The following is a 26,167-nucleotide window of genomic DNA, read 5'->3' on the forward strand; positions in this document are numbered from 1 at the left end:
CAGGAAAGATTGTTTAGGAGTATTTATTATTACTAACTTAAATGAAAGAACTGCTTTTACTCACATTAAAATAATACATTGACAATATCAGGACATTTACAAAAAAAATGAAGCTTTTCAAAAGTTTTATTTTGAAAGTGGCCATTCTTAACTGAAGAAAATTTCACCCACTTTTAAGTTATATGTTTAATAGCCAGATCATTCCCTCTCCTTTTCATGTTATCCCAAGCTTCAAGTAGCTGATGTTTACACATGCTTGCAAGCATAAAACGTGAGATACTGTATGTTTGTTAGTTTGCTCTTCAAGTATCATTACCACAGGGGAAATATCAAGGGGGAGGGGCGTTCCCTAGAAGTCCTTCTACCTGGTCAAAGAATTACAATTTTCTGGCAAAAAATCATGTTACTGAAAAATTTCCAGCCAGTTCTAGTAAATCCTCTTTTATATGGCCTAAAGAATTTCACACACCATCAACAAACAGTGAAAATGCCTATCCATCAAGTGCTGCCAAATACCCAAAGTTAAACAAAATCAGAAAAAAAATGCCTAGTCTCTTCCTGCTCTAGTAACCTCATGGGCTACTTGTACAATAGTTGGCACAAAATCTGCAAATAGAAATGTGAATTTCAGGTGTATGGTGTCCCTCCATTTTTGTTGCAAATCATATATAAAAGCAAAAAAAAATGGCTGAAACAGTTTAAGTAATTAGAAAATGTAAACAGATTTTCTAAATAAAAGAATTGATTGAAACAAGGCAAGCTACATAAGGTAATATCTTTTTGAGCCACATGCCCAGCAAGGGTTAAACAACCTGCAGAATAAATGACTCACATTCAACCCTTAAAGACATATGGGGAAATCACAGGTTTCAGAGTAGTAGCCGTGTTAGTCTGTATTCGCAAAAAGAAAAGGAGTACTTGTGGCACCTTAGAGACTAACAAATTTATTAGAGCATAAGCTTATGCTCTAATAAATTTGTTAGTCTCTAAGGTGCCACAAGTACTCCTTTTCTTTTTATATGGGGAAATGATATTTGTGTTCTTGTATATTTACATATATATGGGTAGTGGTCAATAATGTAATCAACAATCCCTGTCTATGCTGAATTCTGTTAATTCAGAGATCAAAAGAACATTCTAGCAGTTAAATGAACTGCAAACATGGGATATCACTGTATTAATCTCTCTTTGAAATGTATAGCAAATCATCTGTGAATGGTGGAGAAACAGGCAATTGTCTTATGTTAATTCGTATAGCTAAGTACCGGTAATGGACCTACTTCAAAGTTGCCCTAATTACCTATTGTTCCCCAGGGACTCCAACTTGTCAAAGAAGGTTTGAAATTGTATACAAGATCCTTGGGTCCCAATCGTTTTTATCTCAGATGTGCTTGAGGCTTCATACGCGGGAAGCCATAAGGATGGAGATCCCAGTCCTAAACTGGAATGCCCCAGAATAAAATTGACTAAAATTCTAAAAGAATTATTTGCAACTACAAAGCTTGCTATCTCTGCTATGAATCGGAACCTCAAGAATTGAACTCATGTCTGTATGTATATTGCTCTTTAAACCTATAATCTTCTTTTTTAATAAATTTTAGTTTAGTTATTAAGAATTGGTTGGAAGCATGTATTTGGATAAGATCTGGGAAGCAATGTGTCCGATCCGTTGGGATTGGTAGAACTTTTTTATATGATGAAATAAGATTTTCCTGAATCTTCAATCATGTCTGACTTGGGTAACTAGGTGGAGTCCTAAGGCTGGGTTACTTCAAGGGAACTGTGTTTTGGACTTCTGAGTAACCAGTAAGGTATAACAGAAGCTGTTTACTGCTGGCTTGGCATATGCAAGTATTGAAATTTCCACCAGCTTTGGGGTAGTTGCCCCATTCTTTGCAGTACACCATAATTGAGTGACCTCAGCTGGCTCCCCCGGGCATCCAGTCACACCTTTATAGGACCAACTTCTGTTGGTCAAAGGTGCAAGCTTTTGAGATTCACAGCCCTTCTTCAGCTCTGGGAAAGGTAACTGGAGTATCTGAGCGAAACAAAAGTTGAGACAGATTATGACAACTATGAGTGTACAGTCAGAATTGTTTTTGGTTTTCCCCCTGTATTGAAGCAGGTTCTCCCAGGCTATCTGGGTGGTCCTTACCATAATGCAATTTAGTTCTCTGTTGGAGTGACCTTGTTTAGTAAAGGTGGTTTAAAGTGTGACACATAAGTAGATTGCATCTTGGCAAGAACCACTCAAATACCCAGGAAGGGAGTGGGAGAACCCACTAACTGCACACCGCTAGTTGTCACCTACCAACCAACACTGGAACCCATATGGGGTATCAGCTAACAATTACAGTCCATACTGAATCTGAAAGAAATCTTTCCTGAACCCCCTTGTCTGGGCTTAAAACACCACCCCGCCCCTCCTCCCCCCCCCACACTAGAGACCAGGCCACACTAACTCAGACTGGCACTGAACCTTGCTAGAACAACAAATACAAAACTTGCAGACTTATCTTCGCTGCTAATATGATCAATATCACCAGGACACACTTCAAGATTCATGGGTCCTATACATGCCTATCACAACATATTGGTGTACTTCATTCACTGCATCAAATGTTCCAACAACTATGTGGATGAAGCCAGTCTATCACTATACTCTCAGATGAACTCTAACAGAAAAATGATATGACAAATTACCATGTGGGCAAATACTTTTCACAAAGCGATCACTCCATATTTGATCTCTGTGTCCCAATCAAAGGAAACCTGTACAACACCTTCAAAAGGCAAGCCTGGGGACTTCAATTCATAACTCCTCTAGACACTAAAAACCATGGACTTAGAAACACTGTTTTTATGGCTCATTAGAATTTTTAACACACTCCACCTCCTATTAACCCTCAGTTACCCACTTCATTTTAAGTGGTCTCCTACAGTATGTGTGAACCACTTATGGTCAATAAATCCCAATTTATAGTTAGCTCAGACACTCTGATTACCTTCCACAGACCTGAAAAAGAGCACGATGAAGCTTGAAAGCTTTTTACTTCCACCACCAGAAGTTGGTCCAATAAAAGATATTACCTTATCTACCTGGTCTCTCTCAACCTGGGATCAACACACCTATGACTACACTGAAGAAAAAAAACATCTCAGTTACAGTACATTAACTCGTATTTAAATGAGTGCTGTCTGTTTAAGCAACAATGTTATCTGCCAAAGGACCATCATTAGAAAAAGCCCAAAATAATTCTGCATGCGTTTAATGAACACGCAAAAGAATCTGAAATTGCTTTTAACAATGAATCCTTACTGGTTAGCAGTGCCTATTAAAGTTCTGTTGAGTTGCATGATTTTCATGCTTTAGTTGGCAAAAGTGAATTAATTAAAAGTTGTATTCATTTTAACCTATAAGACATCTCTCCTCTTTACGGTAATTTCTACTAAACAATACTTATTAAAATGTTTTACTCTGACATACCCACTAGTGCTGAAGTTGAATCTGTCATCATTTTCATTACACCAGCCTAATTTCAAAAGGTTATAACTCAGCTCTAAAATTTCCCTCTAGACTGTGACTGCTAATAATAAGCAATAGCCTAGGAACAACTTTTTTTTTTTACATTAATTTTTTTAAATAAATTCACATGAAAAACTCCTTGGCCACACAAAGATAATAAGAACGCAACAAAAATTACAGATTGCCTTTTTACAATTCAAACTCCTCCACTTTTAAAAACGAAATGTTATAACCTGTTCTTTCATGCACACTATGCAGATTAAATAATTAATCTGTTGGAAAAACTAGACAGTAAAATGTCATATCTAGACATTTAACACTTATGTCTCTAACTGTATTATTCTAAAACAGAAACTTGTGGTAACAAAACAGTTTTGTTACAATCTATTATGTAAATTTGTATAGACACTTTTTGCCCTTTGGAAAAAAACAGAAATCTAGAACAGTATGTCAGTAATATGCCAGGCATCACAGATCACCAAATACTGTAGTACAGTCGTTTTTTACTTTAGACACAACAAAGTACACTGAAGATGAAACTATTCCTAGCTCTTAGAGACTTCCACTTCCCTCTGACTTTATGGCTAGAAGGGTAATCCACTGAAGAATGAAGCCCATCCATGGAGTATAAGTATGTCTCATTTCTTTACTATTTGAAGTGTTACTTTCAAAGTCTTTTTGGAATATTTTACTTCCTTTGCAGTATGAAATACTGCAAAAAAAAGAAAAAAGTTACCTGAGCTCCTATCCAAATTAGCTTGGCTAAAAGTAGGGCCATACAATATATTTTGCCGAAGTAGATAAAAATATCTTAATTCTATCCCAAATTCACATTTAAAAATTGTGGTGTTTTAAAACAGAGGCTGAATAAATAATTGAAAAACAAATACACACACACTGTGTAGCAGGCATCTCAGACGGGATACTGCATATAATTTACCTTCCTCTATGAAAGTTAAATTTTTAGACTAATCAAGTTAAAATGTCCCTTCAATGTTTTTCCCTAAAAATACACATACATATATATAAAACAGTAAAACTATACCATTTTGGCTTTTGTAGCTCTTGGTTAAAAAACTGAATCTGTGTGTGAACTGCAACAATTAATAGTTAAATTCACCTTCATTCCTTTAAGAGGAATATTGAGCGTAATATTTTAACAATTGTATACTGTAGTTTGACTGACTGCATTACACAAAATAATTCCAAAATCTTTAGCTTTGAGTCAAAACAAATCTTTGTAACAATTTACTTTTGACATTAATAGATTTTTTTAAACCTTCCCTTGACCCAAACACTTATTCTTGGTCCATCACAAACCTTTCTTTTTGAATAAAAATGCTTGAGAGAATAGTTTTCGGCTCTGTATCGTCATTTTTTAATGCAACAAAATCCTCAACTGATTTGATACTTGTTCATTGTTGGATACAGTACTGAAACTGCTCTCATACATTTAATTAGTGACTATTTTTTCCTCTACTTTTTTCCCCAATTCCCTGCCTCATTCTCCTCAACTTTAATGCTGTCTTCAACACTCTACCACAAAGATAAAACTGAGCTGTGTGGGAGGCAGAGCCTTCTTGGGGGCCAGTCCAAGACCGTGGAACACATTCCCACAGGAAATAAAGGATCATCACAAACTTCAATATCTTGCACTCCAAGTGCAAGGCACACTTTTGACCTCTCTAAGATTTCTCTAATACACACAGAGCAGTGTGAAAAGAAAAGGAGTACTTGTGGCACCTTAGAGACTAACAAATTTATTAGAGCATAAGCTTTCGTGAGCTACAGCTCACTTCATCGGATGCATTTGGTGGAGACTAACAAATTTATTAGAGCATAAGCTTTCGTGAGCTACAGCTCACTTCATCGGATGCATTTGGTGGAAATTTCCACCAAATGCATCCGATGAAGTGAGCTGTAGCTCACGAAAGCTTATTCTCTAATAAATTTGTTAGTCTCTAAGGTGCCACAAGTACTCCTTTTCTTTTTGCGAATACAGACTAACACGGCTGCTACTCTGAAACAGAGCAATGTGTACATTAAAAAACAGTACCTAAAAGCAAAACACTAAGTAGCACACAACCCATGCATGACAGCCATCAGTTACATTTTAATGCACTATTGGAAGGTACTCAGATATTACGATGATAGAGGTATAAGAACCTATACAGAATTACATCCAAGGGCTTGTCTACAGAAACATTTAATTTGCAGCAAGGTGACATGTGAATCTACCCCTCACTACCCTGCAGCGAATTAGCTCTCCATGCGGATCCTGCCGACGCGCATTAACAATCAGTTAATGCACTTTCATCTAGTCCTGTTTCCAAGCAGATTAAGTATTTAATTCTGTGTTTTGAAATACAGTTGGCATGGTAAGATGCTTTAAAAATTAAGTTTTATTGAACCATGCCATTGTTATCTTTGAATGAAAGTAGAAAATTTATGCCAATGCAGTTAAAATTTGTTAAAAGCTCACACTACTATAATATGAGGAGAGAGTCAATTATTCAAAACAATTCCTCATGTGAACTATATAACCTGAAAAAAAAATAATTAAGAACTAAAAGTCAAGACGCTGGACTATAAACTAGCTACCACACAGTATGTACCAACACAATACCACAAATTCTAAAACTGGAAAAATATTAGTGTAAGATACCACAGCATTTGCTCTTTTTTAGATTCACATGACAGTATTAATATAGTAATGCACTTTTATAACATGAAATGATTTCCTGTTCAGTTTAATTTATACTTCAGGTATTACATTTGTTAGAAATTAGTGTATCAACAGTTCATCCACCTTATTAGAATGTTCATTTACATTCATCTTTATCTTGACCTCAAATCACTGAACAGAAGATGACTTGCTAGACAGGAAGTGACTTAGTGCATAAAACTTTTTAATTTGAATTGTTTTAATTTGAATTGTGTTAAGGAGTTTTTCTTTCCCCTCCAAATCAGTTTTCCCAAATCAAAATCTTGAAGCTAAAACAGATCTCGAACTGCTGTGTTTGACTCTAATGGCTACACTAACATTTAAGGTAATTCTATTTTTATACTGAAACAATGAATTATTTTTTGCATGTGTGACCCTGCAAACGTTCAACACTAAGGTAGAAGAAAATACTTTCAAAACACTAAGTTTCTGATCCAGCATGTGGTATAGTTCCACTGACTTCAGTGAGACCACTTTCACACGCTTACAGTGGCATACCTACTTCAGTGTTTAACTGGATCAGGGCCTAACTCACAGGCACATTAAATTATAAGGAGCAATCCTGGAATGGCAGGGTAAAAGATTAGATAATTTTTTATACCGCAGTTTCTTCTTTGAAATAAAATGATCAAAGTGTTGCAAAACTGTAGTGGGTTAAATAAAACAATTCCTGTAAAATCATTTTCAATAAAAATATTTTCAATATTTGATCTCAGATAAGTTTGCCCTTTTCTTTTCCTCTGTCTGGAAATGGTACTGCAGATATAATATAGGGATAGTTCAAATGTTTAATATTTACCTTTCTATATCCCATTGTCTATGCATAACTTGTGTATTTTTAATCTGTCCCCATCTCTTCCCAAGAAACCTTTCTTTGAGCTTTTTTTTAATTCCTTTTCCTTCATCCCCATTGTAAGTGTTATTTAAATTCTTGCTCCTCTCCTTTTTCCTCATCCTCTGTCTTTATCCTATGGTATCTGTTTTGTTTTACTCTTCTCTTCACTGAAACGAGTTGTGAGTTAAATAAATCAGGATATAGAATTGGGACTGTTCCTCTTCCCTGGGATGTCTGATTACCCTAAAGTAAGGCAGAGCTGGTAGACTGCTGATCAAGACACATAGGAGAATGGTAAAAATAAGAAGATGAAAGGTCCCCCCAGACACCTTGCCAATTTCCTTCCCAGTACCCAAAACCAGAGGATCTAATGAAAACCATAGCATACTGGGAATAATACCTCAACTATAAGGTAGGGAAGGTGGTGTAGTGCCTTAAATACTGATGGGGGTAGGGGCACACACTCACTCACTCACACACACACACACACACACACACACACACCCTGAGGCAGACAGCTGTGTAAAATTTATATATTTTTAAATTTCAGCCATTTCCAAGAAAGAGACTAGGGAAATAAACATGCTTTTTTGCACGTTTAAAAAATACACACACACACACACACACACACACACACACTATTTTTGCGTGCCCACTTAGAGATTCCTGGGACGTGATTTTTCAGAATACTTAGCATTCTAAAAAACTTTATATGTTTAAAACACAGCTCCCATTGACTTCACTTCCAATTGTGAGTGTTCCGTGTTGTTGCAAATCAGATCCCAGCATCTCAAGCCAAGCACCCCAAAAATGAGGAACACACAACAATTAGGGACTATCTGTGAAGTTTGATTTAAAAGACCAAGTTAGCATCACAAAGGAACTCTGTGACAGAAGCTGGAATAGAATCTATTTCTCTAAGGCAGCATTAACTGTCTTAGCAAAGTTTCAGAGTAGCAGCCGTGTTAGTCTGTATTCACAAAAAGAAAAGGAGTACTTGTGGCACCTTAAAGAGTAACAAATTTATTTGAGTATGAAGTGAGCTGAAGCTCACGAAAGCTAATGCTCAAATAAATTTGTTAGTCTCTAAGGTGCCACAAGTACTCCTTTTCTTTTTGTCTTAGCAAAGAGATCAGTTGTGTTAACACAACAGAACCTCCCATCTCTTCCTGCAATGTCCTACCTCTTTTCACTACATACCTGCCAATTTCTACAACAAAAGAGGCAGGACTCCAATGGACAATGGCCTCCTTCACTACACAGCCCTCATTCATCTCCAAAGCAGGTCCATCCTATGAAGCAAATGAGGCAGGGGTCTAAGCAGAAAAAAATAATCTGTAATTAAAGATTGTGTAATACATATATACAAGGGGGCGAAATCAAAGATGCATGGGTAACCATAATTTTAGCATTTCCTTATTTTGAGCGCTTAAATTTGTAATCTTAATTATGGTTTTAACATAAGCTTTGGTGTAACACACACACACACACACACACACACACACACACACACCAGTAATTTTTTTTAATCTGCTGAATAACATTTTACAAGAGAATTAAGGAAAATCTACAGAAAACCAAAACTGATATGGTGATGCTGTATACAAGGGAAGGTGACCAGCTACACTAATGTGATCACAAGTTTTACAAAATTTCGATACATCTTCTACAAAGAACGCCTTCTGAGGTATCATTGAAAAGGTTATGATCTGCTGTATGTTAATATCTCATTACAATGCATGTATTGACACTGTGCATGGAGTTATGAAACATTGCTGTATGTTTGTGACTCAAACACACACATTGTGGTCTGAGAAATGCCCACAAGTTAGCTCTTTAGAAATAAGAGGAGCTGTAAATAAGGATGTCTCAAAGTCATCCCCGAAAACACCTCAGATGACAACAGGTAGGCAAAAGTGCAAGCTAAAATGTGCAATTCGTATGAAGGGCTGTGCACGAGCACATATGGCGTTGAAACTGTGTGCTGCAGCACTTAGGTAATGGACTGCCTAACCCCATGACAGCTGATTTTTTCAGGAAAGGGGGCCAAGATATAAAAGGTGGGAACAAAAGGCCCCTGGCCACCTCTTTCCAACCACATCTCTAAACTGATAAACTCTGACAAAGGACATTTTCAACAACGGACTGAGGTCCCCAGAACCATTCTGGAAAACCAGAGAAACTTATAGAAACAAGCAGATATAACTTCCCATCTAGCATTTTGAATTTATAAACTCTAATTCATCTGTAATGTACTTCACCAGCTTTAACCTCTGAAATAACTCATCTCTTTTCTTAGCCCTGGTCTACACGACAGCGTTAGGTCAAATTTAGCTGCATTAGGTTGATTTTATAATGAACGCGTCTACAAAAGCAACTCCTTTAGGTCAACGGAACGGGCTCTTAAAATAGACTTCTGTACTCCTCCCCGGTGAGGGGAGTAGAGCTAAAAATCGAGCTTGCTGGGTCAAATTTGGGGTAGTGCAAATCAACGTTATTGGCCTCCGAGAACTATCCCAGAGTGCTCCAATGTGACCACTCTGGACAGCATTTTTAACTCCAATGCACTAGCCAGGTATACAGTAAAAGCTCCAGGAACTTTTGAATTTCATTTCCTGTTTGGTCAGCGTGGTGAGCTCAGCAGCACAGGTGACCATGCAGTCCCCCTAGAATCACAAACGAGCTCCAGCATGGAGCAAACAGGAGACACTGGATCTGATTGCTGTATGGGGAGAAGAATCTGTGCAGGCCGAACTCCGATCAAACAGAAGAAATGCTAATATATATATATGCCAAAATGGCACAGGGCATGATGGACAGAGAGTCTATAACAGGGACACACAGCAGTGCCGCATGAAAGGAGCTCAGGCAAGCCTACCAAAAGACAAAGGAGGCTAACGGTCGCTCTGAGTCAGAACCCCATACATGCCGCTTCTATGATCAGTTGCATGGCATTCTAGGGGGGAGACCCTACCACCACAGTTCATGGACACCTGCAAAGGGTGTGTGTGGGGGGAGGGGAAATCTCACGCAACACAGTGGAGGATTTTGTGGATGAGAAGGGGGGAGGGGGAAATGCGCAGCAGGCAAGCAGTGAATTCATTCTCCCTGGCACTCTGGAGCCAAATACGCTCCCAAGGCAGGATCCCCAACCCTGAAGGCGGAGAAGGCACCTCTGGTGAGTGCACATTTGTAGCTACAGTATAGGGTTTAAAAGCAATAGAGTTTAATGTTTGATTTGCCCTGAAGACTTGGGATGCATTCGCGGCCAGTACAGCTACTGGAAAAAAGTCCGTTAAGTGCCTGGGGATGGAGCAGGGAATCCTCCAGGGACATCTCCATGAAGCTCTCCTGGAGGTACTCTGAAGGCCTTTGCAGACTGTTTTTGGGGAGGACTGCCTTATTTCGTCCTCCACAGTAGGACACTTTACCACGCCAAGCCAGTAGCAAGTAGTCTGGAATCATTGCAGTACAGAACATGGCAGCGAATGGTGCTGGGTTTTGGTCGCATTCAAGCAACATTCGGTCTTTACCTTTTTGTGTTAGCCTCAGGAGAGTGATATTCATGGTCACCTGGTTGAAACAGGAGAATTTTTGTAAGGGAACAGTAAAAGGACTCCATTCATGCTGGGCTGTTTGCACTTGGCTAAAAGGGATCATCCCATAGCTATGCACCGGGGGGAGGGGTGAACAGATCATCCCAAATAGCCACGCAGAGGGATGAGGGGAGGTGTGTGCAGCACATCCACCCGAAAACGGAAGCCCCTTCTTTCAAATGGCAAGCCCAACTGGCATTGCTTGCTATGGGAAAGGAGGACACTGCAGTTTGAAAACATTCCCACATGTTATGAAGGCATTAGAAGCCAAATCCGCATACTCTTTGGGTTACCATGGATACCTAGAAACAAATTCTGTTGCCCAGCCGTGTGCGATGTGTCACCATACTGGCAGGCGCTCAATATAAAAGGCAAACTGAGACCTTGTACCGTACAAAACACATGTGCTGTCTGCTGTGAATTGCTTGATTCACTGTTAAAGTCTCCCTTTTGTTCTCAGAAATGTATCGTCTTAAATTTTACTCTCCCTTTTATCCCCCTACAGGTGCAAAAGTTTCGATGCTCCCCCTATTATCTCCATCCCTGAGGTTATTGCAGATTAGAAGGTGAAAAAACACACACTCTCAATTACATGTTTTCTGAGCTCATGCAGTCCTCCCGTATTGATAGGGCACAGCTGAATGCATGGAGGCATTCAGTTGCAGAGTCCAGAAAAGCATTAAGTGAGCGCGATGAGAAGAGGCAGGATGCAATGATGAGGCTAATGGGAGAGCAAACCGACATGCTCAGGCATCTGGTAGAGCTGCAAGAAAGCCAACAAGAGCACAGACTGCCGCTGCATCCACTGTACAAACGCCTGCCCTCCCCCCCAAGTTTCATATCTTCCTCATCCAGACGCCCAAGAACGCGAGGGAGGAGGTGGCGGCGGCTCCTGGCACCCAGCCACTCCACTCCAGAGGATGGCTCAAGCAACAGAAGGCTGTCAAAACAGCTTTGATTTGTAATGTGGCTACAATAAGCAATGTGCCCTTGTCCTTCCCTCCTCCTCCACCCCATCCGGGCTACCTTACCAATTATTTCCACTTTTTTTTTAATTAATAAAGAAAGAATGCATGGTTTCAAAACAATAGTGACTTTATTTCCTTTGCCAGCTGTGATTGAAGGGGGGAGGATGGTTAGCTTACAGGGAATAAAAATCAACAAAGGGGGCGAGTTTGCAGCAAGGAGAAACACACATAACTGTCACACCATAGCCTGGCCAGTCATGAAACTGGTTTTCAAAGCTTCTCTGATGTGCAGCGCACCTAGTTGTGCTCTTCTAATCACCCTGGTGTCTAGCTGTTCAAAACTGGCAGCCAGACAGACAATTTGCCTCAAAGTCCCACCCCACCATAAACGTCTCCCCCTTATTCTCACAGATATTATGGAACACACAGCAAGCAGTAAGAACAATGGGAATATTGGTTGCTCTGAGGTCTAACCTAGTCAGCAAACAGAGCCAGCGAGCTTTTAAACCTCCAAAGGCACATTCTACCACCATTCTGCACTTGATCAGCCTATAGTTGAACTGCTCCTTACTATTGTCCAGGCTGCCTATGTATGGCTTTTTAAGGCGTGGGAACAAGGAGTTGGCTTGGTCTACAAAGATAACTATTGGCATTTCAACATCCCCAACAGTTATTTTCTGGTCTGGGAAGTAAGTCCCTTCTTCCAGCTGCTCAAACAGCATGAGTTCCTAAAGATGCAAGCGTCATGCACCTTTCCCGGCCATCACACGTTGATGTCAGTGAAACATCCCTTGTGATCTACCAGTGCTTGCAGCACCATTGAAAAGTATCCCTTGCAGTTTATGTAATGGCTGCCAAGATGGTCCAGTGCCAAGATAGGGATATATGTGCCATCTATCGCCCCACCACAGTTAGGGAAACCTATTGCAGCAAAGCCATTCACTATGACCTGCACATTTCCCAGAGTCACTACCCTTGATATCAGCAGCTCAGTGATTGTGTTGGCTACTTGAATCACAGCAGTCCCCACAGTAGATTTGCTCACTCCAAATTGATTTCCGACTGACCGGTAGCAGTCAGGCATTGCAAGCTTCCACAGGGCTATCACCATTCATTTCTCAACTGTCAGGGCAGCTCTCATCTTGGTATTCCTGCGCTTCAGGGTGAAACTCAAAACTCAAAGAGTTCCAGGAAAGCGGCCTTACGCATGCAAAGGTTTCGTAGCCACTGGGAATCATCCCATACCTGCAAGACTATGCGGTCCCACCAGTCTGTGCTTGTTTGCCAGGCCCAGAACCGGCATTCCACTCTATCAACCAGCCCCACTGCCACCATGATGTCCCAATTGCCACAGCCTGTGCTTTCAGGAACATCTGTGTCCATGTCCTCCTCACAATAGTCCTCGTGCTGCCATCTCTTAGCCAGGTTCTGCACATACCGCAGTATAATGCACGAGGTGTTTACAATGCTCGCAACAGCAACAATGAGCTGAGCAGGCTCCATGCTTGCCATGCTATGGCGCCTGCACAGGTAACCCAAGAAAAAAGGCACAAAATCATCGTCTGCAGTTGCTTTCATGGAGAGAGGGAGGGGAGACTGACGACATGTACCCAAAACCACCCACGACAATATTTGTGCCCCATCAGGCATTGGGAGCTTAACCCAGAATTTCAATGGAGACTGCGAGAACTGTGAGATAGCTTCCCACAGTTCAGTGCTCCGTGAGTCGATGCTAGCCACAGTAGTGAGGATGCACTACACTGACTTAGTGGGGACATACACAATTGACTGTATAAAATCAATTTCTGAAAATCGACTTCTATAAAATCGACCTAATTTCATAGTGTAGACATACCCCTAGTAAGGTAACTAAAGATTTATGAACTAAGGATTGGCTACAGCATTATTTTTGGTGTGTGATCTGAAGTATCTATTGACCTTGGTAAGCGACTAGCCGCCCAGACCTGGAAGAACCTAATGTGTGGTGAATTTGATATCAATAACCTTTCATCATGAACAGGGTGACCAGACAGCAACTGTGAAAAAATGAGACAGGGGGTGGTGGGTAATAGGCGCCTATATAAGAAAGTCCTAAAAAACTTTAAAAAGGGACATCTGGTCACCCTAAATCATGAAGTCCACTTTGCCTGGGTGCTAATAAGTGGCTGGAATGCCTACGGATATGGTCTGTACTCTATGGTAAAATTAGTATAGTGGTCCAGCAGTGAACCTTTATTACTGGCTTGGTGAAATCAAATGACAGAATATACCACCAGTTTGGGGTGTCTGCCCTATCTTCTGACGATCAGCTCTCTCAGTTGTGACCCATTCCAGGTACAGTGACAGATATACTACTATAAAAATTACTTTGTTTTAAGTGGAATCAAAACAAGATCTGCAAGTGAGTTAGTAGTCACATTCAAGTCTTGGTGTACCAGCAATTATAGAAACAAGTGGGCATGGTGAGGTTCCAAGTGTTCACATGTACTTGCTTGTCTTAAAACTCCACCCCCTCCCCAAAACGTGAGTGATGTCACACAGTAAAGAGTGCTTCTACTTTGAAACATGACTAAAATGGCACTCCATATCAAAATGTGCTCAGTTTACAAGTTAAAAATATTTGGAATTTTAAATTTTAATTTTGGGAGTTATGATGCATTTGGGGTGAAGAGCAGGGGTTGGGGTTGAGAAGAGTTTAATGGGTTTGCTTACTTGTTTTTAACTGTCAGGCCTGCTAATCTAATTTGGACTCAAAGGCAAACTGAATTCCTTCCCTCACATATCAGCATTAGCAATAGAATTCCCCCAGATGAAATTAAGCCCTCAATTACAACCTGTGCAACCCCTCCATCTTCAGACTATGTACTTAAAACAGTTGCTGTGCAAGAACAGAATTCAGCTTACTCAGTGTTAGCTTCGCAGTGCTAACCGAAAGAAAAAGAAAAAAAGGCATTTTTTTCAATATATGCAGGGACCAGACCCGTTGAATAAAAAAATGCCATGTTTTTAGTCCGTTTTCAAAGTACAACACTTCTATTTAGGCCAAAGATGCCCACTGTAAAGATTTTAAGGAGTTCAAAGGAATACTTGTATTCCATGCTAACATTTACAACCTGCAAACAGCAATTGAAAAGAGTTTAACAGTGTAGAAAAAAAACAAGTGTTTAGACCTCATATGAAGGAATCTATTTTACATTTCTAATTAAATATCTGTAAGCAAGTTCTTTAAAGTACAACACTATGTATGCATGCAGTATTTAAATATTACAGACAGAACAGCTTTAAATTACTGGGGGGGGGGTATCAGAGACATTAATAACTAAAACAAACCAAAACGAAAACAAACCTAATAGGAGGAAGACCAACCAATTATGTAAGAGAACGGAATACAAAAAATAAGACAGAAATAAAAATCTGCCATACATATGCCATCACAGACTAAATCACTTTGATAGCATAGCGTAATGTTGGGCAGCATGGGATACATGGGTCATGGAAAAGAATGCATTTGACAAAGTGACCATAGGTTATCAACAAAAATTGTTGATCAAAAAAGAAAATGGAAAAACTCAAACACATTGGGGCTCAGTCCAGAAGACCCCATTCATCCCTTTAACCTTTCACTGGTGTACTCACCTTTTTCAGCATTATTCTCAGGTTGCAACTATATCATGTCTCTATCTTGATTATTTGCTTTTCAAGCATTGTCCTCAAGCCAAGATGGCAATCATATGCATACTGTAATTACTAATAAAAAAAATATAGCCAGTCTGGGAGTACTCAGAAATTAATCATCAAAACAACTATAATTAATTGACAACAATTCTTACCTCTGTTACTTTGGGTTGAAGTCTTAAAGCTTCAGGATTCATACGAGGGATATCTATGTGAATCTAATTGGACAGAAAACATTTCAGAAAAAAAATATCAGTAAGTACGTACAATTTATTTTTTTTAACATTATTGAACTTCCATTTTTTCTTGACTATTTTTGTTAGAATATGTATATAACCAGAAATGTATACTGAGACCCTAGTCTGCCTCATTTAGAATGGTGGCCCTTAAAAGCTTTCTACGGCCTGGTTAGTTAGGTGGATGCAAGACAGTTTACATTGATCTAGTTGTGCATATGTCTCAAATTGATCTTCCACTGCTGTAAATACCCCGTAACACCACTTCCCTGAGCAGCACTGAGCTACAGTCAATGTACTTAGGTCGATAAAGGGTAACTGTAGACATTGCATTACTTATGTTGACCTATCCACCAGCAGCTTGACATAATGCCCCACACCAACCGCTTCGGTTACCACTGTGAACTCCACTGCCCAGGAGTCATACAGAAGCCCCCTCTTCCATTTAATGTAGCATGAATTTTTGAAATTCGTTTTCTTGATTGCCTGGCTTGGCGAGCACACCTAGCAGCTCTCCATTGTTAAGTGCAACAGCCCAGCTCACCATGCTAGCTACACACTCCAGACACGGTCCTGCCTGTCAGAGACAGGAGATATTGAATCTCCTGGATCTGTGGAGAGAAGAGACTCAGCAGGCACAGATCTGATACAGTGGCAGAAACGTTTACATCTACGAGCAGATTGCTATGGTGATGAAGGAGAAAGGCTACAGCAGAGACCATCAGCAGCGTCACATGAAAGCCAAGGAGCTGCAACAGGCATACAAGAAAGCCAATCTATCCAATGCTGAATCCCAGATATGCCACTTTTACAAAGAGCTGCATGCCATTCTCAGCAGAGACACCACCACCCACAACAGTACCAGGGCTACCTGCAAGGAGCCTGAGTCACAAGCCCCTGCTGTAAACAGCAAGGAGAAGGAGGTGGTGGTGTATTTGTTTTACAACTGCATTGGGGTTTGGTTTTGTTTTTTTGTTTTTTAAACACTGATTTTGCTAGGGAATAAAATTATATTATTTGGAACACAATTTATCTTTATTACTTCACAACATATGCTGCCAAGTGCTCAGTACTTTTGAAAGCAGTTACCCATTATTGCACAATGTGACAGCTCATAGAATCATTCACAAACTAAATTAATAGTTGCATTGACAATGGAAAACTGTGACATGTACAGCAACCACCACATGATTCCTACCAGCCACAAAAGAGCACATTACAGTACCATATACTTTCTGTCTCACTGTTAAAATGGTCTTTCAAATCCTCCCTGAGATGTATAACTCCACGTTGACCTCTTCTAATAGCCTTTGTATCAGGCTGCTCAAATTCAGCAGACAGCTACTCAACTCCTGCCCTCCACTCCAGCAGATACTTTTCTCCCTTTGCTTCACAGATATTATGCAGGACACAGCAGGCAACTATAACCTTTGGATATTTTTCTCACTGATGTCCAATCTTGTGAGTAAACTACACCAGTGACATAGGTGCCAACTCCTTGCATGCTCCAGAGCTGGAACACCCACGGGGGGGGGGGGGAGAAAGGGGGGGAGAAGTGGATGCTCAGCACCCACCAACCATAGCTGATCGGGGGCACTGCCAAACAGCTTGAAAAGAAGAGCAACAAAAATGATTAAAGGTCTAGAAAATGTGAGGGACATGATAATGGTTTTCAAGTACATAAAAGATTGTGACAAGGAGGTGGGGAAAAAATTGTTCTCTAACATCAGAGGCTAGAACAAGAAGCAATGAGCTTAAATTGCACCAAGGGCAGTTTAGGTTGGACATTAGGAAAAACTTCTTAACTGTCATGGTGGTTAAGCACTGGAATAAATCTCCAATCACCTGTCATGGATGGTCTAGATAATACTTAGTCCTGCCTTGAGTACAGAGGACTGGACTAGAAGACCTCTTGAAGTCCCTTCCAGTCCTACGATTCTATGATTCTATCATTATTTTAAACAATGTACCAGAAAGAAGGAACTTTTGGGACAAATTAAATTAACTGGATTTCCTAGAAAATGCTAGAGAGAAGATGAATGCAAATTCACATCTCTGGACCTAACCTTCTGAAACTATGACTTGAGGAGAAACCCATTGTCTGCTGATTATCAGAAGATCAATGCCCCAAGCTGCATAAAGAAGAGACTCAGGGCATGTCTACACATACAATGCTGCTAAAGCAGACCTGTTTCGATGCAGCTGCACCGCACAATGCATGTGCTGAAGACACTCTAAGACAACAGGATAGAGCACTTCAGTCAGCATAATAAAACCACCTCCGCGAATGCTGTGCACACAAGCGCTTATGTTGGTATAACTTATATTGCTCGGGATGGTGATTTATTCACCCTGAGCGACATAAGTTATGCCAACATAGGCTGTTGTGTAAACAGCCTCAGATTCACAGCTGTGCTTGTTGTAGCCACAGAAAAACACTTTGGTGGGGATTGAAAGACTTATCGCCTGCCAGAGCCCTTGTTGGAGTTGAGTGTGATCTCTAGTAAGCTTATTAGCATGCATGTAGGTTCTTTCATTGTTTTTAATATACGTTTTTCCCTCTAATGTTTTCACCTTCAGAATAAATATGCTTCCTTAGAAAAGGCTACGTGGTACTTCAACTCTGGGCAATTACACTGTTTATAGCCTCTGAGGAGAAAGTAAAGTGCAGATGCAAGCAGTTTAGCCCATCTGGCTTGCTAGGCAACTCAGTGTGGGCAAGAAACAGTATAGCCTGGAAAGACTCCAGTCAGGAGGTAGAGAGGTTGAATTCTGCCCAAGAGATGATATCTGATAAGCCAGGAGCCTAAAAGTGTGTACCCTTGCTGGGCCAAGAAGGGGGATATAGAGGTGCAGTTGCCCTGAACTGTGACATGCTGGTTTTTAATTTTAAAATACAATCTCCTGTCATCAACAAACATGCACTTATATCTTTCTCCTGCTCTTTTAATATAATAGATTAGAGAGGCTATTAAAATAAAAAAAACCTCAATAATAATAATGGGGGATTTCCATAGGTTGGCACCTATGTCACTGGTGTAGTTTACTCACGAGATTGGACATCAGTGAGAAAAATATCCAAGGGTTATAGCTGCCTGCTGTGTCCTGCATAATATCTGTGAAGCAAAGGGAGAAAAGTATCTGCTGGAGTGGAGGGCAGGAGTTGAGTAGCTGTCTGCTGAATTTGAGCAATCAGATACAAAGGCTATTAGAAGAGGTCAACGTGGTGTTATACATCTCAGGGAGACGTTGAAAGACCATTTTGGGTACATCTCACCTCAGGATGGGATGCAGAGATGAAGTTTCTTGACACCTTAAATGACTGCTTCTTGGAGCAGCTGTCCTGGAACCCACCAGAGGTGAGGCAATTCTTGATTTAGTCGTAAGTAGAACAAAGGATCTGGTCCAAGAGGTGAATATAGCTGGACCGCTTGGAAATAATGACCATAACATAATGGAATGTAATATCCCTGTGGCAGGAGAAACACCACAGCAGCCCAACACTGTAGCATCTAATTTCAGAAAGGGGAACTACACAAAAATGAGGAGGTTAAACAAATTAAAAGGTACAGTACCAAAAGTGAAATCTCTGCAAGTTGCGTGGAAACTTTTTAAAGACACCATAATAGAGGCTCAACTTAAATGTATATCCTAAATTAAAAAACATAGTAACAGAGCCAAAAAAGAGCCACCGTGGCTAAACACAGTAAAAGAAGCAGTGAGGCAAAAAGGCGTCCTTTAAAAAGTGGAAGTTAAATCCTGGTGAGGAAAATAGAAAGGAGCATAAACATGGGCAAATGAAGTGTAAAAATACAATTAGGAAGGCCAAAAATGAATTTGAGGAACAATTAGCCAAAGACTCAAAGTAATAGCAATTTTTTTTTTTAAATACAGCAGAAGCAGGAAGCCTGCTAAACATCTAGTGGGGTCACTGGACGATCGAGATGGTAAAGGAGCACTCAAGGATGATAAGGCCATTGCGGAGAAACAAAATGAATTATTTGCATCAGTCTTCAAGGCTGAGGATGTGAGGGAGATTCTCAAAACTGAGCCATTCTTTTTAGGTGACAAAACTGAGGAACTGTCCCAGATTAAGTATCATTAGAGGAGATTTTGGAACAAATTGATAAATTAAACAGGAATAAGTCACCAGGCCCAGATGGTATTCACCCAAGAGAGTTCTGAAGGAACTCAAATGTGAAATTGCAGAACTACTAACTGTAGTGTGTAACCTATCATTTAAATCAGCTTCTGTACCAGATGTCTGGGAGAATAGCTAATGTGACACCAGTTTTTAAAAAGAGCTCCAGAGGTGATCCTGGCAATTACAGGCCTGTAAACCTGACTTCAGTCCCGAGCAAACTGGTTGAAACTATAATAAACAACAATATTGTCAGACATATAGATGAGCATAATTTGTTGAGGAAGAGTCAACATGGTTTTAGTAAAGGGAAATTATGCTTCACCAATCTATTAGAATTCTTTGAGGGGGGTCAACAAGCATGTGGACCAAGGGGATCCAGTGGATATAGCGTACTTAGATTTTCAGAAAGTCTTTGACAAGATCCCTCACCAAAGGCTCTTACGCAAAGTAAGCTGCCACGGGATAAGAGGGAAGGTGCTCTCATGGATTGGTAAAAGATAGGAAACAAAGGATAGGTATAAATAGTCAGTTCTCAGAATGGAGAGAGATAAATAATGGTGTCCCCCAGGGTTCTGTTCTGGAACCAGTCATATTCAACATATTCATAAATGATCTGGAAAAGGGGTAAATAGTGAGGTGGCAAAATTTGCAGATGATACAAAATTACTAAAGATAGTTAAGACTAAGACCCAGGCAGACTGCGAAGAGCTACAAAAGGATCTCTCAAAAGTGGGTGCCTAGGCAACAAAATGGCAGAGGAAATTTAATGTTGATAAATGCAAAGTAACGTACATTGGAAAGCATAATCCCAACTAGACATATAAAATGATGGGGTCTAAATTAGCTGTTACCACTCAAGAAAGAGATCTTGGAGTCATTGTAGATAGTTCTCTGAAAACACCCACCCAATGTACAATGGCAGTCAAAAAAGCTAACAGAACGCTGAGAATAATTAAGAAAAGGATAGATAATAGGACAGAAAATATCATATTGCCTCTATATAAAAATCGATGGTAAGCCCACATCTTGAATACTATGTGCAGATGTGGTTGCCCTATCTGAAAAAAAAAAAAAAGGGGTATATTGGAATTGGAAAAAGTTCAGAAAAGGGCAACAAAAGTTATTAGGGGTATGGAACGGCTTCCATATGAGGAGAGATTAATAAAACGGATTTTTCAGCTTGGAAAAGAGATGGCTAAGGGGAAATATGATTGAGGTCTATAAAATCATGACTGGTGTAGAGAAAGTAGATAAGGAAGTGTTGTTTACTACTTCTCAGAACACAAGAACTAGGAGTCACCAAATGAAATTAATAGGCAGCAGGTTAGAAACAAAATGCACAGTCAACGTGTGGAACTCCTTGCCAGAGGATGTTGTGAAGGCCAAGACCATAACAGGATTCAAAAAAGAACTAGATAAATTCATGGAGGATAGCTCCGATCAATGGCTATTAGCCAGGATGGGCAAGAATGGTCCCTAGCCTCCGTTTGCCAGAAGCTGGGAATGAGCGACAAGAAATGGATCACTTGATGATTACCTGTTCTGTTCATTCCCTCTGGGGCACCTGGCACTGGCCACTGTCGGAAGGCAGGATACTGGGCTAGATGGACCTTTGGTCTGACCCAGTAGGGCCATTCTTATGATAAGCCACCAAGTTTCTAAATAGCCAAAACAATTCTTCCATAAAACATTTCCAATGTTTATCCTTTTTGCGGGGTAGGGAGCAGGGGCAGGGAGGAGAGAAAAAGGGAAGATGAGACACAGGTAGCCTATCTAGGTTTACACACCCTTCTCTGGTACCTCCCACCAGGGGAGCCGAAACAGGGGAGTCCAGGGGGGGCATGGCCCCATCACATTTAAAAGTGGGAGGGGCTATGTGAGTGAGGTGCAGCGTACCGGGGGGAAGGGGCCACGCAGGGGGGCACCCACTATTAGGGAGCTTTTGCTGCTCCTGACTCTCCCCATCCCATGAGATGGGGAAGCTTTCTGAAGCCTGTTTCCTCATGAGCAGGAAGTGGTAGTATTGAATACCAAGTGCCTTAAATGATTTAATATCTTGATATTTAATGTTTTACAAGCAAAGAAATAAAATTAACATTTTTCTAAAATTACAGATCAATTAAAGATGCATCATTATTACCGAACAGTCTTTGCTGGATTTAATGGTGGTAAATCACAAAAATAATTATTGAACATATGGCTAAACAAAAATATCCTTCTGCTTTGCTATGAAGTAGTAATAAAGCAACATAGAACATACTGAATATGTTATCAAAAAGATTTTTCATGGAACTTTTAAAATAAACATTTCACGTAGTTTAAGAGTTTTCAATAAGCTACTCTACCTGTCTGTATGTATCTTGATGATTTTCATCATTTCTGGAGTCATAATATTGTTCAATAAAAGCAAAATATTCTTTTCGTTTTCTCTGTAAAGTGCCTTCTCTTCGGTCCACATTGGCGGGAAGATAACCCTGAAAATATGAAGGGGGGGGAAATAATTTCCATCATCAGATTTTTACAGGGATACAAAACCTACAGTTTAATATGAAATTTATATTTCAAACGTTTTCAGATAAAAATATTTATTCAGTGTTTTAAAAAGCAGAAATAGTTTGCAGCCCAAAATAAATTCTCTAGTTAACTTAGAACAAAGGTACACAAAACACTGACTTTGTTACTTTAGGCCTTGTCTACAATACAAAATTAGGTCAAATTTATAGAAGTCTGTTTTGTAGAAAGTGTTTTTATACAGTCGGTTGTGTGTGTCCTCACACAAATGCTCTAAGTGCATTTAGTCGGCAGAGTGTGTCCACAGTACCGAGGCAACCGTCGACTTCCGGAGCGTTACAATGTGGGTAGCTATCCCACAGTTCCCGCAGTCTCCACTGCCCATTTGAATTATGGGTAGAAATCCCAGTGTCTGATGGGCTAAAACATTGTCGTGGGTGGTTCTGGGTACATATTGTCAGGCCCCCCTTCCCTCCCTCCCTCTGTGAAAGCAAGGGCAGACAATTGTTTTGCGCCTTTTTTCTTGAGTTACCTGTGCAGACGCCATACCACAGCAAGCATGAAGCCCACTCAGCTAACGTCACTGTATGTCTCCTGGGTGCTGGCAGATGCAGTACTGCATTGCTACACAGCAACATTTTATTGCATTTTGGCAGCAGACAGTGCAGTATGAATGGTAGCCGTCGTCGACTTAGTCCAGGGTGCTCTTTTAACCAACCTCGATGAGGTCAGGGGTGCCTGGGCAAACATGGGAGTGATTCAGCCAGGTCATTTCCCTTTTAAGTTTTGTTTCATGGCAATTCAGTCCTATTTTTTAATCTGCAGCCCGCAGAAGACGATGCCGAGCACCCAGGAGATGACAATGGCTAGTACTGCACAGTCTGCTGCCAGCAAGATGTATAAAGATAAATGAAGTGTATCAAACCAAGAAATAGACCAAATTTGTTTGGTATTCATTTTCTCCTCCCTCCCTCTGTGAAATCAATGGCCTGCTAAACCTAGTTTTGAGTTCTATCCTTGAGGTTTTGAGTTCTATCCTGGAGGGGGCCATTCTGTGTCTCGCAAAGCCACCCCCTTTGCTGATTTTAATTCCCTGTAAGCCAACCCCATAAACCATGTCGTCAGTCGCCCCTCCCTCCGCCAGAGCAACAGCAAACAATCGTTTTGAGCCCGTTTCCCTGGATTGCCTGAGCAGGAGCAGACGCCATAGCATGGCAAGCATGGAGCCTGTTCAGCTCACCACAGCAGTTATGACCATTGTAAAGCCTCGTGCATTATCGTGCAGTGTATGCAGAACCAGCACCTGAAAAACCAAGCGAGGAGGCGACGGCAGCATGGTGATGAGGACATGAACACACCTTTCTCTAAAACCATGTTCCCCCACAATTTGGAGATCATGGTGTTAATGGGGCAGGCTCATGCTGTGGAACGCTGATTCTGGGCCCGGGAAACAAGCACAGAGTGGTGGGACCGCAGAGTGTTGCGGGTCTGGGATGATTCCCAGTGGCTCCGAAACTTTCACATGCGTATGGGCACTTTCATGGAACTTTGTGAGTTGCTTTCCCCTGCCCTGAAGTGCAAGAATACCAAGATGAGAGCAGCCCTGACAGTTCACAAGCGAGAGGCAATAACCCCGTGGAAGCTTACAACGCCAGACAGCTACGGGTCAGTCAGGAATCAATTTGGAGTGGGCAAATCTACTGTGGGGGCTGTTGTGATGCAAGTAGCCAATGCAATCATTGAACTGCTGCTATCAAAGATAGTGACTCTGGGAAGTGTGCATACTGGATGGCTTTGCTGCAATGGGATTCCCTAACTGTGGTGGGGCTATAGACGGAACGCATATCCCTATCTTGGGACCAGACCACCAGGGCAGCCAGTACATAAACCAAAAGGGGTAGTTTTCAATGGTGCTGCAAGCACTAGTGGATCACAAGGGACGTTTCACCGACATCAGCATGGGATGGCGGGGAAAGGTTCATGACGCTCACGTCTTCAGGAACTCTGGTCAGGAATGGCTGCAGGAAGGGATTTATTTCCCGAACCAGAAAATAACTGTTGGGGATGTTGAAATCCCAGTAGTTATCCTTGGGGACCCAGCCTACCCTTAATGCCCTGGCTCATGAAGCCATACACAGGCACCCTGGATAGTAGTAAGGCTGAGCAAGTGCAGAATAGTGGTAGTGTGTGTATTTGGATGTTTAAAGGGTTGCTGGCGCAGTTTACTGACTCGCTCATACCTCAGCGAAACCAGTATTCCCATTGTTATTGCTGCTTGTTGTGTGCTCCACGATCTCTGTGACAGTAAGGGGGAGACGTTTATGGCAGGGTGGAAGGTTGATGCAAATCGCCTGACCACTGAGTACACGCAGCCAGACACCAGGGCAGTTAGAAGAGCACAGCAGGAAGCGCTGTGCATCAGAGAAGCTTTGAAAACCAGTTTCATGACTGGCCAGGGTACTGTGCGACTTCTGTTTCTTTCTCTTTGATGAAAACCCACCCCCTTGGTTGACTCTAATTCCCTGTAAGCCACCCGCCCTCCTGCCTTCGATCACAGCTTGCTTGCAAAGGAAATAAAGTCACTATCATTTAAAAAACATGTATTCTTTATTAATGGATTATAAAAATAGGGAGATTACTCACAAGGTAGCCCGGGTGGGGTGTGGGAGGAGGGTAGGAGGAAAAGAAAAGGCCACTTTAAAACTTATTGAATGCCAGCCTTCTGTTGCTTGGGCTGTCCACTGGGGAGGAGTGGTTAGGTGCCCGGAGCCTCCCACTCTGCATTCTTGAGCATCTAGGAGAGGAGGCTATAGAACTTGGGGAGAAGGGAGGGCAATTAAACAGGGGCTTCAGCAGCAATCTGTGATCCTGCTGCCATTCATGAACCTCCACCAGACGCCAGAGCATGTCCGTTTGATCCCGCAGTAGCCCCAGCATTTCCTCATGCCTCCTCTGATCTTCCTGCCGCCACCTCTCCTCACGTTTTTCGGCCACCGTCCTGTACTCTGCTATTGTGTCCCTCCACACAGCTGTCAGTGTCGGACGACTGCATGAGCTCAGAGAACATTTCATTGCGTGTGCGTTTTTTTCGCTGCCTTATCTTGAGTCAACAGCGTGCCCTTGTTGCCAAGAAGAAGGCCAATGGCATTTTGGGATGTATAAGTAGGGGCATTGCCAGCAGATTGAGGGACGTGATTGTTCCCCTCTATTCGACATTGGTGAGACCTCATCTGGAATACTGTGTCCAGTTTTGGGCTCCACACAACAAGAAGGATGTGGAAAAATTGGAAAGAGTCCAGCGGAGGGCAACAAAAATATTAGGGGACTGGAACACATGACTTATGAGGAGAGGCTGAGGGAACTGGGATTGTTTAGTCGGCAGAAGAGAAGAATGAGGGGGGATTTGATAGCTGCTTTCAACTACCTGAAAGGAGGTTACAAAAAGGATGAATCTAGACTGTTCTCAGTGGTAGCGGATGACAGAATGAGGAGTAATGGTCTCAAGTTGCAGTGGGGGAGGTTTAGGTTGGATATTAGGAAAAACTTTCACTAGGAGGGTGGTGAAACACTGGAAGGAGTTACCTAGGGAGGTGGTGGAATCTCTTTCCTTAGAAGTTTTTAAGGTGAGGGTTGACAAAGCCCTGTCTGGGATGATTTAGTTGGGGATTGGTCCTGCTTTGAGCAGGGGGTTGGACTAGATAACCTCCTGAGGTTCCTTCCAACCCTGATATTCTAGGATTCTATGATCTGAGATAGCCTTTGGGACGGAGGAGGGAGGCTTGAAACATTTGCAGCTGCTGGAGGAAAAAAAAAGGGAATGAAGCATTTTAAAAGATACATTTTACAGAACAATGGCTATACCCTTTCATGGTGAACAACACTATTCACATTACATAGCACATGTGATTTTGGTACAAGGTCGCATTCTGAATCTTATATCGAGTGCCTGCG

At 41.3% G+C, this 26,167-nt stretch overlaps 1 protein-coding gene across 8 annotated transcripts in view; it reads right to left on the reverse strand.

Moving 5' to 3' along the window:
* The window catches only part of TBC1D22A (TBC1 domain family member 22A), a 476,952-nt gene that overhangs the window by 353,631 nt on the left and 97,154 nt on the right, over window positions 1-26,167 (reverse strand). For all 8 annotated transcript variants that reach the window (XM_038410573.2, XM_043496366.1, XM_043496369.1 and 5 more), the window contains 2 exons: window positions 22,051-22,179; window positions 15,481-15,543 (listed from right to left, as the gene is read on the reverse strand). In XM_038410573.2, coding sequence (XP_038266501.2) covers window positions 15,481-15,543; window positions 22,051-22,179 — 192 coding nt within the window. The remainder of the gene's footprint in view (window positions 1-15,480; window positions 15,544-22,050; window positions 22,180-26,167) is intronic.

This window comes from Dermochelys coriacea, chromosome 1 (genome assembly GCF_009764565.3).
Source record: "Dermochelys coriacea isolate rDerCor1 chromosome 1, rDerCor1.pri.v4, whole genome shotgun sequence".
Classification (NCBI taxonomy): domain Eukaryota; kingdom Metazoa; phylum Chordata; order Testudines; family Dermochelyidae; genus Dermochelys; species Dermochelys coriacea.